Source organism: Lactuca serriola, chromosome 2 (genome assembly GCF_051521515.1).
Source record: "Lactuca serriola cultivar US96UC23 chromosome 2, Lser_US96UC23_V15, whole genome shotgun sequence".
In the NCBI taxonomy this organism is placed as follows: Eukaryota; Viridiplantae; Streptophyta; class Magnoliopsida; order Asterales; family Asteraceae; genus Lactuca; species Lactuca serriola.
Genome location: NC_136409.1, coordinates 64,711,179 through 64,726,737, shown reverse-complemented (window position 1 = coordinate 64,726,737; position 15,559 = coordinate 64,711,179). Strand labels below are relative to the sequence as shown.

The 15,559-nt window shown below is 32.5% G+C and overlaps 1 protein-coding gene across 1 annotated transcript; it reads right to left on the bottom strand.

Annotated features, from left to right (window-relative positions):
* Positions 1-5,391: 5,391 nt before the first annotated feature.
* On the bottom strand, positions 5,392-11,843 carry LOC145086320 (uncharacterized). The gene is made up of 2 exons (XM_079024075.1): positions 11,594-11,843; positions 5,392-6,728 (listed from the first exon to the last, which is right to left on the bottom strand). The coding sequence occupies exon 2, from the start codon at positions 6,718-6,720 to the stop codon at positions 5,626-5,628; it is 1,095 nt and encodes a 364-aa protein (XP_078880201.1). The 5' UTR covers positions 6,721-6,728; positions 11,594-11,843; the 3' UTR covers positions 5,392-5,625.
* Between the last annotated feature and the right edge of the window lie 3,716 nt (positions 11,844-15,559).

Below are 15,559 nucleotides of genomic sequence, written 5' to 3'. Positions count from 1 at the left end.
AGGGATCGAATCCACGGAGATTGGTTCAATTTATAACTCTATGAAAAATCTCTTTGTAAAAATACTTGTAAAATGACAATAAAAATAAAATGGGGGGTTTTGGTGTTTTGAAATACTTGAAACAAACTAGAATTAACTATGATTTAAATAGACAAATGCAATAAAAATAAGAGTTTGATGTAAAATCAATAAGGGAGAGATGGTTGACTTAAAGTTTCCTCACTTTGACTTTTGATGAACATATCATTAGAATCCAATGGTGCAATACTTTGATTTAAATCCTTAACTTGGCTATAGTAATCCAAAGAGCTTGAGATTACCTAGACTTTTCTTACTTGTTGAAATGGCTAGAGAAGCTCATAACAATTTCCTTAGTCAAAGTCACTAATTCCAAATAGCATGTAATTAGTGAAAGTCAACTAGCATTAAGAACCAAAAAGTCACCAAATCCAAGAGGGGTCAAATGCTTTCACCACCATGTTGGAGGAAATGTTTTTATGATTGTGTGAAGCAAAAACAACACAAAAATCATTTGTTGCTTGCTAATTTGAGGATCCTTTACTTAATCAAGAAATTAGCCAACTAATCACCACAAACACATTTAAACTCATGAACTAAAACATACAAGTAGTGATAAGATGTTAAAACACAAAACATTCCCATAAAGATTTAAGAACATGTTCATGGATTCTTCAACATTCAACAAAAGTTCAAAGGATTAACCAAAAGTCAACCAAGATTAGTTTAGCCAAGCATGGCTAAACCCAAAGAAACAAAGTTAGAGAAAATTGTACCAAACATTAAGCAAGAATCAAGAGGTAAAAATATGATGTTCTTCAAGTGTTCTTGGCCTTCAAAAGTCTTCAAAACTCCAGAGAGAATCTCCAAAAATCGGATGTCCAAGAGTCTCCAAAAGATGGGCACCAACCTTCCTCAAATAGCCTTCCAAATGGATTTCCGAAAATGCCCCTGCAGAGCCTTGCGCGACCCGCGTGCTGCTGCGCGGGTGGTGCCTGACATGGGCTTCTTTGAGATTTTGGGCCTCCAAAGCATATCCCACTAGCCCAGATCGAATCCAATCACCTCCTAGCCCATTTTCTTCAAGTTTTTCTTCATTTTAAGCCCAATTTGACCTCTCCACATCCTCCAAAGCTCGTGCACTCTCCCGATTAAAAATCTACGTATGCCCGCATCTTGCAAATTTAAAGTTTATTTCTCTCCAAACCTTCAAATAACCATCAAGCTCGCTCCATGCACCATCTCCACAATCACCAAGCCTAACATCCTTTTTGCCTATCAAATCTCATCGCTTCCCATACTCCCGAACACTCCCGCTCCGCTAGACCCGAAAACCTGCAATTATGCTCACAAGATTCGAAAGTACCCGAAATAGTCATAAAATAACAAAATGGAAAATATGCATGGAAATTATCTAAATTATGAATCAAAATATGCTAAAATAAACTATAAAAAAAAGTAAACAAAACTAACTATCAATGTTGCAGGACCTCAAAGAACACCATCATTGCAAGGTAATGTTTACTACATTATTTTCATTGATGATTTTACAAGAATGTGTTGGATTTACTTCATGAAGTTCATGTCAGAAGTGACTGATATTTTCTGGAAATTCAAAAAAATGGTTGAAAACCAAAGTGATTGCAAAATTCAAGTGTTGAGGTCTGATAATGGAAAGGAGTATACATCAGAAAAATTCAATATGTTCTGCGAGGAAGCCGGCATTGAACATTAGCTCGTAGTTCCATATTCTCCACAGCAAAATGGAGTTAGCGAAAGAAGAAATAGATCCATATTGGACATGGCCAGAAGTATGTTGCACGATAAGGAGCTGCCAAAATATTTTTGGGCAGAGGCTGCTAACACAGCCGTGTTCCTACAAAACCGATTACCAACACTTGCTTTGGAAAGTAAAACTCCTTTTGAAGCATGGTTTGGTTATAAGCCTTCACTAAGCTTTCTTAAAGTTTTTGGGTTTGTATGTTATGTTCACATTCCTCAGGTTAAGCGTGACAAGCTGGATAAAAAGGCCATCCCGGGCATCTTTGTGGGTTATGGTTTAGTTTCTAAAGGTTACAAGGTTTACCATCCTCAAACAAAAAAGATGACAATAAGCAAAGATGTACATTTCAATGAAGACGAGCAATGGGACTGGAACAAGAAAAAGGAACAAAAAGGTGTTTCTTTTGGTGACAATGCAACAGAAGAATCAGAGGATGAACCGATAGATGATGCCTTGGAAGACGAGTCAATTGATGATCCTCCCATAAGAGGTACAAGGTTACTTACAGATGTCTATGCAAGGTGTAATGTTGCAATTAATGAACCATCTAATCCTGAAGAAGCCCTGAATGATCCAAAATGGAAGAAAGCAATGTTGGAGGAGTTGTCTATGATAGAAAAAAATAAAACGTGGGAGTTGGTTGAGAGACCAGAAGGAAGAAAAGTCATTGGTGTTAAATGGGTGTTTAAAACAAAGATCAATGCTGATAACACCATCAACAAATTCAAGGCTCGACTCGTTGTTAAAGGGTATGCTCAAATTTATGGTGTTGACTATTCTGATACTTTTGCTCCTGTTGCAAGGTTAGATACAATCAGATTGTTACTAGCCATATATGCACAAAAAGGTTGGAAAGTGTTTCAACTAGATGTGAAGTCAGCCTTCCTAAATGGTGTACTACAGGAGGAGATATTTGTAGAGAAACCAGAAGGTTTCAAGATTCAAGACAAAGAAGATAAAGTCTATCTACTAAAAAAGGCTCTCTATGGTTTGAAACAAGCTCCGAGAGCTTGGTATAGCCGGATAGATACTTACTTGCTGGATCTCGGTTTTGTTAAAAGCTTATCTAAAGCTACTCTTTATGTGAAACATAAAGAGAATGATATTCTTATTGTCTCTCTTTATGTTGATGATTTGCTCGTGACAGGAAATAACAAGAGGCTCATAGATGAGTTTAAAAAAGAGATGATGCAGGTTTTTGAAATGACAGATTTGGGTCTCATGTCATATTTTCTTGGCATGGAGATCAAACAAGACAAAAATATGGTGTTCATCTGTCAAAAGAAATACGCAAATGAAATTTTGAAAAAATTTCAAATGGAAGACTGCAAAGCAGTGAGCACCCCAATGAATGAGAAAGAAAAGTTTAGCAAAGAAGATGGTGCAGATAAAGTTGATGAAATTTATTTCAGGAGCCTAATCGGTTGTTTGATGTATCTCACAGCGACAAGGCCTGACATTCTCTTTGCTGTTAGTCTTTTATCGCGATTTATGCACTGTGCAAGTGTGATACATTTTAGGGCAGCAAAACGAATATTAAGGTACATCAAAGGTACCATCAATTTTGGAGTCAAGTTTGAGAAAAATCAAAGATTCAAGTTGCATGGTTTCTCAGATAGTGATTGGGGAAGATCAATTGATGATATGAGAAGCACATCGGGCTACTGTTTTAGTTTGGGCTCAAGTATTTTCTCATGGTGTTCAAAGAAGCAGCAAATTGTAGCACAATCTACTGCAGAAGCAGAATTCATAGCAACTACAGCAGCCACAAATCAAGTTTTATGGTTGAAAAAGATTATGTATGATTTGCAAGAAGAACAAAAATTTAGCATTGATGTTTTTGTTGACAATCAAGCAGCTATTGCAATCTCCAATAATCCCGGTATTTCACGGGAAGACAAAGCATTTCAACATTAAGCTCTATTTTTTGAGAGAAGTGCAGCAAAAGGGTGAAGTCTCTCTAGTCTACTGCAAGTCTGAAGACCAGCTAGCAGACATCTTCACCAAACCACTTCCGGTCAGCAAGTTTGAAGTTTTAAGGCAAAGGATTGGAGTGTGTAGTCCTTAAAGCAAGGAGGAGTGTTGAAAATATGCTTTAAGGAATCCACTAATGAGCAATAAAAGTAGTTATGTTTTGTCAATTTTTATTTTTGAATTGAATAAGTTTAATTAGGAGTTAGTGGATAGTTATTCTCTAGTTAATTTTCAGTTATGAATAACAGCTATATAAGCTGATGTAGTACAATGATTTTGATATTCTAATTTCCAATTCCAGTCATTGCATAGCATATCTCCCCTGTTCACTTTTCTCCTCTTTACAACCTATTGTCTTCTTTTCTATTTGTTTAAAACTAACAGTATACATGAAATTTTTTTGGACCTTATCCACAGTTTTGAGCAGAACAGGATTATTAATTTGTTACCGGAAAATAAGTTGCTTTCGTATGCTGCCCAGAAAAAGATGACTGTCATCATAGCTAAGTAGCTGCCGAGAATGATTCCGGTAGCAAAAATCTCTGACTACAGTTGTCTGGTAATGGAGAGGGTTTTACTCTATCTTTGGATAAGTAGCTACCGAGAATGATTCCGATAGAAAAAATCTCCGTCCAGTTGTCAGCTGTCAGCTAATGGAGAGGGTTTTACTCTATCTTTGGAGATTGTTCTAATTGTACCTGTAAATCAAATATAAAAAAAAAAAAAAAAAAAAAAAAAAAAAAAACACTTTTAGTTTAGACTTTAGATAGTATTTTTAATTAACATTTAGACTTCATGAAGTGTTTTTTTTTCTTTCTTCGCCTGTATAGATGATAAGAATTAAAGAAGGGTGTAACAAAGAACTCTAACCAGGCCATCATTGAGAATAGCAATGATAAGCGCCATGAAGGGTGGAAAGTCGAACTTCCATATAAGGGCAAGCAGCATGAAACCAAGCTGTTGTAAACATTTATAACCAAAATAAATTAGTTGTGTATAACTAATATGTATCGTAAGTTATACAAGCTGGAAACATAAAAAATTAATTTGTATTACAAAGTTTAAATAAGTTCGATTGACATGTGTGTTAGCAAGTTGGGTCTAAAGGATATCCTCAATCCAACTTGAGGGGGAGTCTTGAATGATGCAAACAGTATACGGATCTTTCCTGGTTTAAATATTTCCTATTCTATGTTACTTATTTATATAGATACAATTCTAGAAGATTTATAGGGATATGATTATTCAGTAAATAGTGACAATTAGTTTAGCATTAAATTAGCTTGTAAACTCTATAAATTCTGTTGTATTCTCCATGGTTAGTAATAACAAGATGAAAATTTTGTTCTTCAAAATTCACAGTTTCACCTGATCAAAATTAGCGGTGTGTTAAATCGCAGGCTACAAATGGGAACTATTTTACTTTAATTCCAATAACAGGCTGTGAATCATATGTTCTCATGCATATCCTAAATGAAACGGATCAAAATGACTACACATTCCACCATACTGTTCCTGTGAAATGACCTTAAGAACAATGAAAAACAAACATGTAAAATCTTTAAGTATATAACAGTTTGTGGGATCTTAGAAAGATAAAAACCAAAAACTTGATGTCAATCAAACAGGTTCTAGTTTAAAATAAATTCATGATACATTAGCCACGCATCTCAAAGCAACAAATGAAACTACCAAATTACAAAAAAGGAGATAAATATATATAATGTTTGTTCACTCAACAAACGAAAAAAGTAAATTGCAACATTCAAATCCACTAATGCAATGCTGCTTCTCAAATCTCAAAAACTTGTAAATCTTTCCCGACATAAAAGTGACAAGCCATGACTCATCTAAGGACTAAGAGATGAGCATTCATGAGGAAAATACCACTGCCTTGTGGTAAAGAATTTTCCATGTCCTTCTTCCTCGAAAAAATTACATCCCTCAGGTTGTGATTGAAGATCGGCCCACAATTCTGGTTTAACAACAGCGCCATGTCTGAATTCACTAAGAAAAAACCCACATTCATCTGTTGTTTTTTGAAACCGCACCCATTCCATTTTGTCAAAATCTAGTTCGTGAACATTATGGAAGTAGACTGAAAAGTTTTCCATCACATAAAGCTTTTCACCCGAACTTATAAGCTTCGGAAACAAGAAGGTTTGTTTTGGAAAATTCTTGATTTTGAGCCACTTCATTTTGGGCTTAGGATTCAGTGTAAGTTCACATATATGTCTTCCTTTCAATGAACCGGCTTTACAGCATAAAGTATATATTTTCCCCTTGAAAGCATGTAAATACTTGACATCTATGAGTAAGGCGACACGATTCCATGATCCCTCCTCACCCTCTCTAGAAATCCATATTTCGTTACGGATTATGTTTAACATAATAAGCACATGCATAGAAGATATCGAAGGTGAATGGACAAGGACAGCAGTGAACTTTGGTGTACCAAAAAAGACACAGTCAAAAGGGACAGGAGGGAAATGAAGTTCATGCCTAGTGATAGGATTCACAAGCCAGAAATCGTACGTTTTCTCCCTAAAAAAGATCAAGTAACCACAAGTTAATCCAATAAAGGAGCTACCAACAGAACGGGGAAGTATGGTTTTGAACTTTCGTCCTTGAGAATCCTCTAGGCAGCATTCCTTATCTTTATCATTACCACGAGTAGAAATACGCAACAACATGGGCGATTTAGATGCCATAAACGTTTTCCAGTTGCTAATTGCTACTAATCTCCATGTCTTGCAAACCCCACTGAATGCAAGAAAATCGATTACTCCGAGTTGCATCATAACTAACAAAAGCACATCATGGTTGAGGTATGACCATGGTCCCACATCCACATCATCAGTCTTGATCATCTTACTACTGCTGCTGCTGCTAGATGATGCATCATCATGGTTTTGCTTTCTACTCATTCTCCTTGTCATAACCATTCTTACACCTACAAACACACAAAACAAAAACGCACTGTAAATGCATATTCCACAAAATCATACAAGACTTGTAAACAAGCACATGAATGAACAGGATCACCAACTGAAAACAAACACAAAGTGTGTCTATGATATGAATTCAGAACTACTAAAGTACCACACAAACAAACAAAGATGTACATGATTATTCTAGAAGGGCTCAGCAGGCAAATCAGGAAAAATGACTAAAATCTGTTATAGATAGAGAGAGAAGAATAATGAGGGGGAGAGGGATTTCATTTATGTATGTCGATTAGTATGTTGAAGAATATTAGTCTCTTAGCTTTTCGCTACTGAGGGAGGGAGATTTCCTGGAATTGTTTGGTGTTCATATTAGATCATTTTTACATTCCATTTTATTCATCTTCTTCCCTACTTCTTCCTGCTTTCTTTTAATTTCATTATCCCTTGATTTCTAATCTTCATCGGTCTACAACATATCTCCCTTACCCTAACGTCGATGCTTAAAGATAATCCAAACACTTACAAAAACTATATATCAATTATACAATGATCATAATCAACAAATCATAAAAACTAAAGAACCACAATCAAAACACTTCAACTAGGCAACATTGCACTAGATATAACACATGAAACCAAATTAGTAAACGATTCAAAATTAATTTCATGAAGCATATAGAGATAATCAAAACAACTATATCAACCTACGGCACATTTCCTGATCAAATGAACGCATATATCCTAAAGCATCAAAGCATCCAGGGTTAGAAATGTGATTCAAGGGAAAGAACGATGATTTGGAGTTTGTGTGGGGCATTTTGTCCGAGAAAATAATTTCCAATTCTTCTTTAAATTAAACTATATTGAATGTTCTAATTTTACAAAATTATTTTTGTTTGACTATATAAATAATTATTTCTATATAAGTTGTTTCATAGCAGTGTTTAAGCTCGTTTACAGGGATAATCACAAATGCAGTCAACATAGGCTATACATTTCTCTGTTATTAAAAAGTTTTGTTCAACATCAGTTTGACAAAAAATGTGTTGCATTCGTTTCCAAAAAATATACCTCGTTGCATGTCTAAATCAATGATTTTGGTCTTGTAACAAAATACAAGGATACCCAACACATTCCATAAAGGAGAATTTATTGGTCATTTGTATGGTTGATATTTTATTACAAACTAAAAAAAGAAATTGTAATAGGATATAAATAATTTCTTTTATCATTACTATACAGAGAGGATAATCATTCCTTCTATTTTTTTCACACATAGACATATGAGCTGGATGAGAGTTCTCATCCAGCTACTCGCAAATAAAATGAATTCAAATTAAACATTTTGAATTCATTTCAGATTAAATATAACTTGAATGAAGATATACATGTCTTTAAATAAGTAATGTAGTGACTCATGGATTTCATTTAATCCGAATCAAATCTATTATGAATTTGAATATCTTGCTTGTATATATAGATAACTATTTGAGCCTAATGAACAATAACCCAAATGTTGAGAACAATCCCTGGGTTTTTTTAATAGTGCAGAAAGAATATGGGATAGGTGTAAGGTCAAGATGTATTAAGGTAATTTCATGAGAGAGAGAGAGAGAGAGACTATATTTTTAGTGAAAGAGGCATGTAATAGGGACCATGTAGAGTATTGGATGAAAATAGAGTTTATGTTGAAGATTTGGATACCTATTGGATCGTATGAACATTTTCCGAACTGATATTTATACCTTATGACTGAGTTGCAAAATTCAGCCTAGAATAATCTAAAAACACACTTACGAATCTAGACACAGAAATCACAAGCCAAATTGCTAGTAGGATTTTATGTTCGTCTGACGAAAAAGAGAGCTAATGAACGTGTTTTTTTTTCGCAAAGAGAAGAGCCATCTAGATAATAAACGAGATTAGGGTTTGACTCTTAGTGTTGACCGTCATGGGTTGCTTTGGAAGTAAGTCAGGGATATTTGGATTTTAATGAGGATTTAGTGTTTCCAAAACTAACGAATTTCGTTAGTTTTACCATAATCACCCTAAAGAATTCGAATTCCCACTATGTTCCAAGCCAGGTGCTCTCCCCCTTGGACCCCGCTAGGGGCGCTGCCCCTAAACCCCACCAAAGGGACGTTGCTCATTTGGAAAACCCGGACCCAAGGTCGCTGCCCTGGACCCCCGACTTGTCAACAAACCGGTTTCTAATTCGATCTTATATATGCATGCACTCTGCATAAACCCGTACATATATTAGAGTACAAATTATGAAGCCCCTTAGCTCACATGTCAGTTCCAATTACATAAAATGACATGGTGACACTAAAATCACCAACAAAGAGAATAGTATTCTATTAGTGGGATCGGTTATCTAGCTTGGGCAGAAGGTGAATAAATCATTTGATTACCCTCTCTGATTTAATAGTTTGTAGTTGTACAAATTGTACTCCATTTTGATTTTCATATTAATCAAGTCAAAATTACTTTTGATCTTCATCTGAGTTAATCTTATCATAAGATTACGTATAGAACTACTACAACGGTTTTATTTTGACATAAAACTAGGTAGTTATTTTTTAATAAAGTAATAGAAAAAAATCATTTCTTAGATTCTCTCTCTAAAGAAAACGGTAACAGAATATGCAATTTTCTTTTATTCTGATGAATAAGCGATGGATTAGAGGGAATCAAACGACAATGAAGGTGGTGATAATTTCAAGGTTTCAAACTTTCAATAAATGTTTATAGCTCAACTGATGGATATACATTTTAATTTTAGGTTGTTTTAGTTTAAAAAGCAATTGCCTTTTCTAAATACCCACTCGAAAAGATTATGAGATAGACACGTGCTAAAATTTTATATGAATTGAAGCAGTTTACATTTTAATTCATGGAAGTAGCAACACAATGGAAATGATGGAGAGGAGATGAAATAGCTTAAAGGGAGAAAGTAAGAAGGTGTAACTGAGATTTGAAAGTGAGTAAAAGTAGAAAATTAGAGAGTAGTTTTAGGGGGAAAAAAATTGTTTTAAAGATTTTTACTAAAACTACGTAGCTTTAATTAGTAAAAACAATGACGTTTTTGCAGTTCTATAGCTAATGTTATTTATATGAAAACCACTTATTCCCTTTTCCCATATATAAATAACTTATTCACTAACATAACTACTTTTTCTTATATTTATATCTATTTTAGAATGTTAAAAGGAATCTTTCTTTCGTTTGACTCTACCTATTGGATCGACCCAAATTTAGCAATCCAAGAAAGTAAAGTATTTGCGGGTGAATATTTACATTATCAATTTCTATTTCAGTTCTATAACTAATTCATGACTTTTCCGACTTCCCGCCATTAGACCTAGTATATCTGCAGAACTAAAATTTGGAATGAGTGAATCATCTCCAAATTTAATGTTGGTTCCACAACTGACCCAGGCCCAAATATCAAAACAATATCACATGTTATAATTTTGTTATATTGGCGGTTGGCTGAACAAAATCTTAATTTATTTATTTTTAATATGCCGTGCGATTGATATATATTCTAAGATTCACTGAATTTAAATACTACTGAATTCATTAAAATATAAATATCATTCATAATTAAATAGAAATAATGATGTATGTATCGCGATTGATATATATTCTAAGAAGGATGTGTGTAGATACATAGAAAATCTTCATTTTACTATCAACCAAAGACTGCAGTGACTTACGTTCAATTAAGGGTAGAAAATAACCGACCTAAGCTTTAACTAACAATTACTAACTTGTCAATATGGTCTCCTGAAGTGAACGATTAGATAAAAAAAAACCATACAGAAAAACTGATGCTTTACAGAAAAAATATTAAATGAAAAAAACAACAAAAAACACAGAACTGGCGAATTTAACGGAAGCACATTGCTATTATATATCCCAAGCCAAAAAACCCTAAAAAGAGCTGATGCTTTTAAACCAACCCTGGTAGTTTAATTAATTGACTTTTATTTGTTAACTACCTTGTGTTTGACATATTTGAAGCTAAGAATAGATTTCGTCAAAAACTCAAAATTTATTTTCTTAAAATGAAAGTAAAATTACCAAATTACATATCACAAACTGTATAATAGTAATCATCTGCAAAGGTAAAAGATAGAAGTCTGGAAAAGTAAGAAAAAGAAATGATTCAAAACTCTTCCAACTAATGGTTCAAAGGTAATTATATCATAAGCTGTTAAATCAAACTTTGCAATTTTTTGTTAACTTTCATTGATGCTCTCTTTTTCTTACTATTTTAGACACTTAGGTCAAGTTCTTAATTGATCCACCATTTTGACAACTAATGACAACTGATGGTGCTTTAAGTACTTCATTGGTTTTTCCTCAAGAAAATGGACCCGAGGGAAACTTAACACCAGTCCTTATTAAGTTGCTTTTAGTTAACAGATTATATAAAATTCTTCTAACTGAAATGATAAACCCTATATCATGACTTTTCTTAATTCTCTGCTACCACTATGGAATAAAATAATACTTACTGAAATTGCATGATTTCTATGGGTCTTTTATCGAAGAGATGAATAAAACCTACAAATAGATATGTTGCTTTCTATAGCTGTTTCATTTGGTTTATAAAATTTTATTTGTTGAGCGTTCATTGGAGTCTTTCATATGGGTAGCCAATAAATCAGCATAATCATCCGGGAGAAAGAAACAAAGGGTAACCTTTATCGAGAACCAAATGATTTAAGAGGCGATCAATAAAAGAAGAGATTTTTTATCCCACAGAAAAGAAACCGAATTCAAATTAGGGATCGTCTTGTTCATCTCCTTCAGTCCAAAGAACGCAAATTGAATAAATATAAGATCAAATCGGACTTACTTGATGTGAGATAGCTGCCTGAAGTTCAGACTTGAGAGTGTTCGGATGTAGGGCACACTTCGAAGGCGAACGGACAAGGCAAAGCAGGTATGTGACGGTAATTAACAGAGAAGGAAGAGCATGGTTGTGGTGGCTAGCTGCGGCGGCGGTGGTGAGACTGTTCGAGGGGTTCAACTGTGAAGAACAAAGGCGGTGGTCTTTTTTTTTAAAAAGAACGATTTTAAGGAGAGAAGGGAAGGCAGGTGGCACGAGATAAATGAAAACTTACTATTCATGGTTTATTCGTGGTTGCTTTTTAATAATTTTTATTATTCTAATAATTTTACCATTAAATTAAGGAAAAGTAAGTAATCTAACTATATTTTAATATCTATTTGAAAAAGATAATAAAAAAATACTTTTAGCAAAAGTAGCCATTTAATCTGGAATAGGTATTCTGATCGAAAAAAAAAATTCTGACAAAAAAAATATATTTTCATCTGAATTTGGGATCAATATTCCGGATTTCAGACCAACATTCCGGACTGAATTTTTGGAATTTGAAATTCAAGAATAAGTCTAAAATCCGATGAGCTATTTCGGAATTTCGAGAAAAAAAATTCATTTTTATTTAAATCTAACAAAAAATTTAGCTATCATAGTAATACAAACTATATACAATATTATTGTATAAAATTAGATATTTTATTGAAAAACGGTGTCATTAAGCACTTCAAAATATAGCATTCAGATGTAACATCAATTTTCCAAGTATAAGTTGTTGGATTAAGTGTCTTTGGTCTTAACTAAATTGTTATAATCTTAGTAAATAAAAGTAAACTCATTTTTGGGTTGTCCTCATAACTACGAAAATAGCTAGGATTGATATTAAGAGAATGATAAAATGACTTATTTATATATTATATGATTAATATATTAATTAGAAATAGTTAATAATTAATTAGGAATTAATTGGAAATAGGTTTTTGATTAATTATAATTAATTAATGGTACACGGGTTGAATTGCAATTGTTTAATAGTTAAACAAACGAGACAATTCTAGAACCTCCGTGGACTGTTTTAGGAGAGGTCTAGAGGAATGCTGGAAGCCTCCCTTTCTCCATATTTCGATCCTAAGTTTTGAGTGTCACACATTAAAGGCTTCAACCCTATTGGAGCTAGCTTTCCAAGGAGTTTTTCAAGAGAGTTTCTTGCATCCTTGATTTGTTGCAAAAGGGATGAATTCGTTACTCATATTTTCGATTTTCATAGGTTAGATGTTGCTTCATAAAGTGTGTTGTTATAACTAAAATGTCATAGGGTTGTAGGTTGCATGTGACTATAAGTGTTTATGTGTAAATTTGCTGTGCAAATCTTTAGTTATAACCTAGAAGACTTATCTGTGTTATCAGAGCCATTTTTTTCTGATATTTGTGTACATTGTGAAACTAAAAATCAATACCTAAAGAACTAAAAGGAAAAAAAACAAAAAAAATTGTCATTAATAGGCCGTAGCATGGCAAAAGCTCATGTCACGGCGTGCTTTAGGCAGCAGTAGGGTTTCCAGATTTACTTGCCTTTTTCGAATTATAGGATCATTATTTGCTCCAAATTGTTACCTTAATTGATTAAGACTAGATAATTATAAAATCCTAATTTGAAAATTGATGAAATAATAAAATAAAACTAATGTTATTTAATTATAAGTTAAGTAAGATAATAGAATAATCCATTAAAAGATTTAACACAATTCATTAAATGTTCAACTAAAAGATAAATATAAAATCTAAAATGGTTTAAACTATTAATTAATTAAAGGTTAATTAAGTTTATATATATATATATATATATATATATATATATATATATATATAAAGAGAGAGAGAGAGAGAGAGAAAAGAGAGACAGAGAGAGATGTTTATTTGAGACTATGTTAACTTTGTGAGACATTGAGACGTGATCCTAGCCACTTATTTTGAAGATCAATAAAAAAAATTGTAAAATGCAAAATAAAATAAAAAACGAAAACTATTTAAAAAAAAAATTACCGATTTTTTTAAATATAAGTGAAATATTCAAATAAAATATTGCACTGTAAATAATCAAATCAAATTTAATATTCTACTAAAATTGATAGATATGTTAAAATATTCTAATATTCGACTAGAATTATTAGATTAGTTAGAATATTCTAATATTCTATTAGATTTTTTTTTAATATTTATAGTGTAATATTCTAGTAAAATATATTCTAATATTCTAAAAATTCGATTTGAATATTTAAATTTTACTATTCTTTTAGAATATTTCACGTATATTTTGAAAAAAAAATATAATTTTTTTTACTATTTATTTTTTTGGATAATATAAATGACGAAATAATATTTAAAATTTCCAAAATTTTCATTTATTTTGCATTTAATTTTTTTTTATCTCCAAAATGAATGACTATAATATAAGACTTATAATAGTACATGTAAAATACTAAGGTAGTTAAGCCAAGAGTAGGTGTCATACACGAAACTAAGGAGATAACATATAAAATGATTGTCGAATGGATATCCTTTTCACCCGCCGCTGCTTTGCATAGTGGAGGGTCATTAGCCGAAAGGGATTTGATAGGACATTAATCACATTAAAAGTGTAATATAAAGTACTATAAAATTCTATAAAATCCTACTCTAGTTACATGAAGATAAAATGTGAAATTGTATGCTAATCCATGAAAACACACATTGTTTCGTTGTGAGTCGTTTGTAGAGCGTGTGTGGTTAATCGACACACAAATTTTGGACTACAAGGTTGAAATGATGGTACATCTTAAAATTTATGGTTGTTAATGTAATATGTGTGGTTAACCGGTACATCAATGTTAGATCATAAATGACATCTAGGGTGTCACGCGGGTTTTCATGGTTATTCACATATTGTTTGTGATTCTTAGCATCACATTCACAAAACAAAGAGCATAAACTAAGATTAAACATGTCATTGAATAGTTCAATGTATCTCAAAAGATCTAGGAATTTTATAGGGAGTGTAATTAGGAAAGTGCATTACCTACCAAAATAAATTTGCAATCTGATTACGACATCCTTCTTCTTATTACCAATTGTATTTGTGGATCCTACCCTTAAATATTAATTTGGGTTAATATATTAAGGACTAAATCAACTAATTAAAATCTTTATCTCTTATTATAGATGTATGGAAATTTTGATCTTCTTCCTCCTCCTCCACGCACTCAAAACTCAAATTTCACTTTTCTGTCAACTCTATCAAAAGACAAGTTTACTGGTCCAAACTATACGGACTGGATGCCAAATTTGAAGATAAAATTTTGCTATGAGAACAAAGAAAATGTTCATGAAAACCCAGTTCCCAAAGACAAGTTTACCGCTACTCCTGAGGAAGTTTTTGAACACAAACCTGTTGACGATGCCAAAAAGGTCACTTTCATTATGATTGCAACTATAGCACCAAATCTGCAAATGTTGTAACCATGGTTGTAGAACTCACTACCCGGTACCTGTGCGGCCGACTACCGAGTAATGAGTACTCAGAAGTAGTCGGGGAGTACTCCGATTCGGTAATTCATATAGAAATGTTTTTGAAGAAACTATATATATATATATATATATATATATATATATATATATATATATATATATATATATATATATATATATATATATATATATATATCAAAATCACAAGTTAAAACCATAAGTTGATTGAAATATATAACAAAATTAGATACATGTGAACACACAAAAACTAAAAAACACATAATGATCCCACTTCGTGAATAATTATATATATATATATATATATATATATATATATATATATATATATATATATATATATATATATACTAGCCGTTTACCCGCGCCAAGCGGCGGGTGAATAAATCCTCGTTTTTTCAATATAATTATGATTTATGTTGTTTTTTGCCACAACATACAGATAATGAATAAATTGAC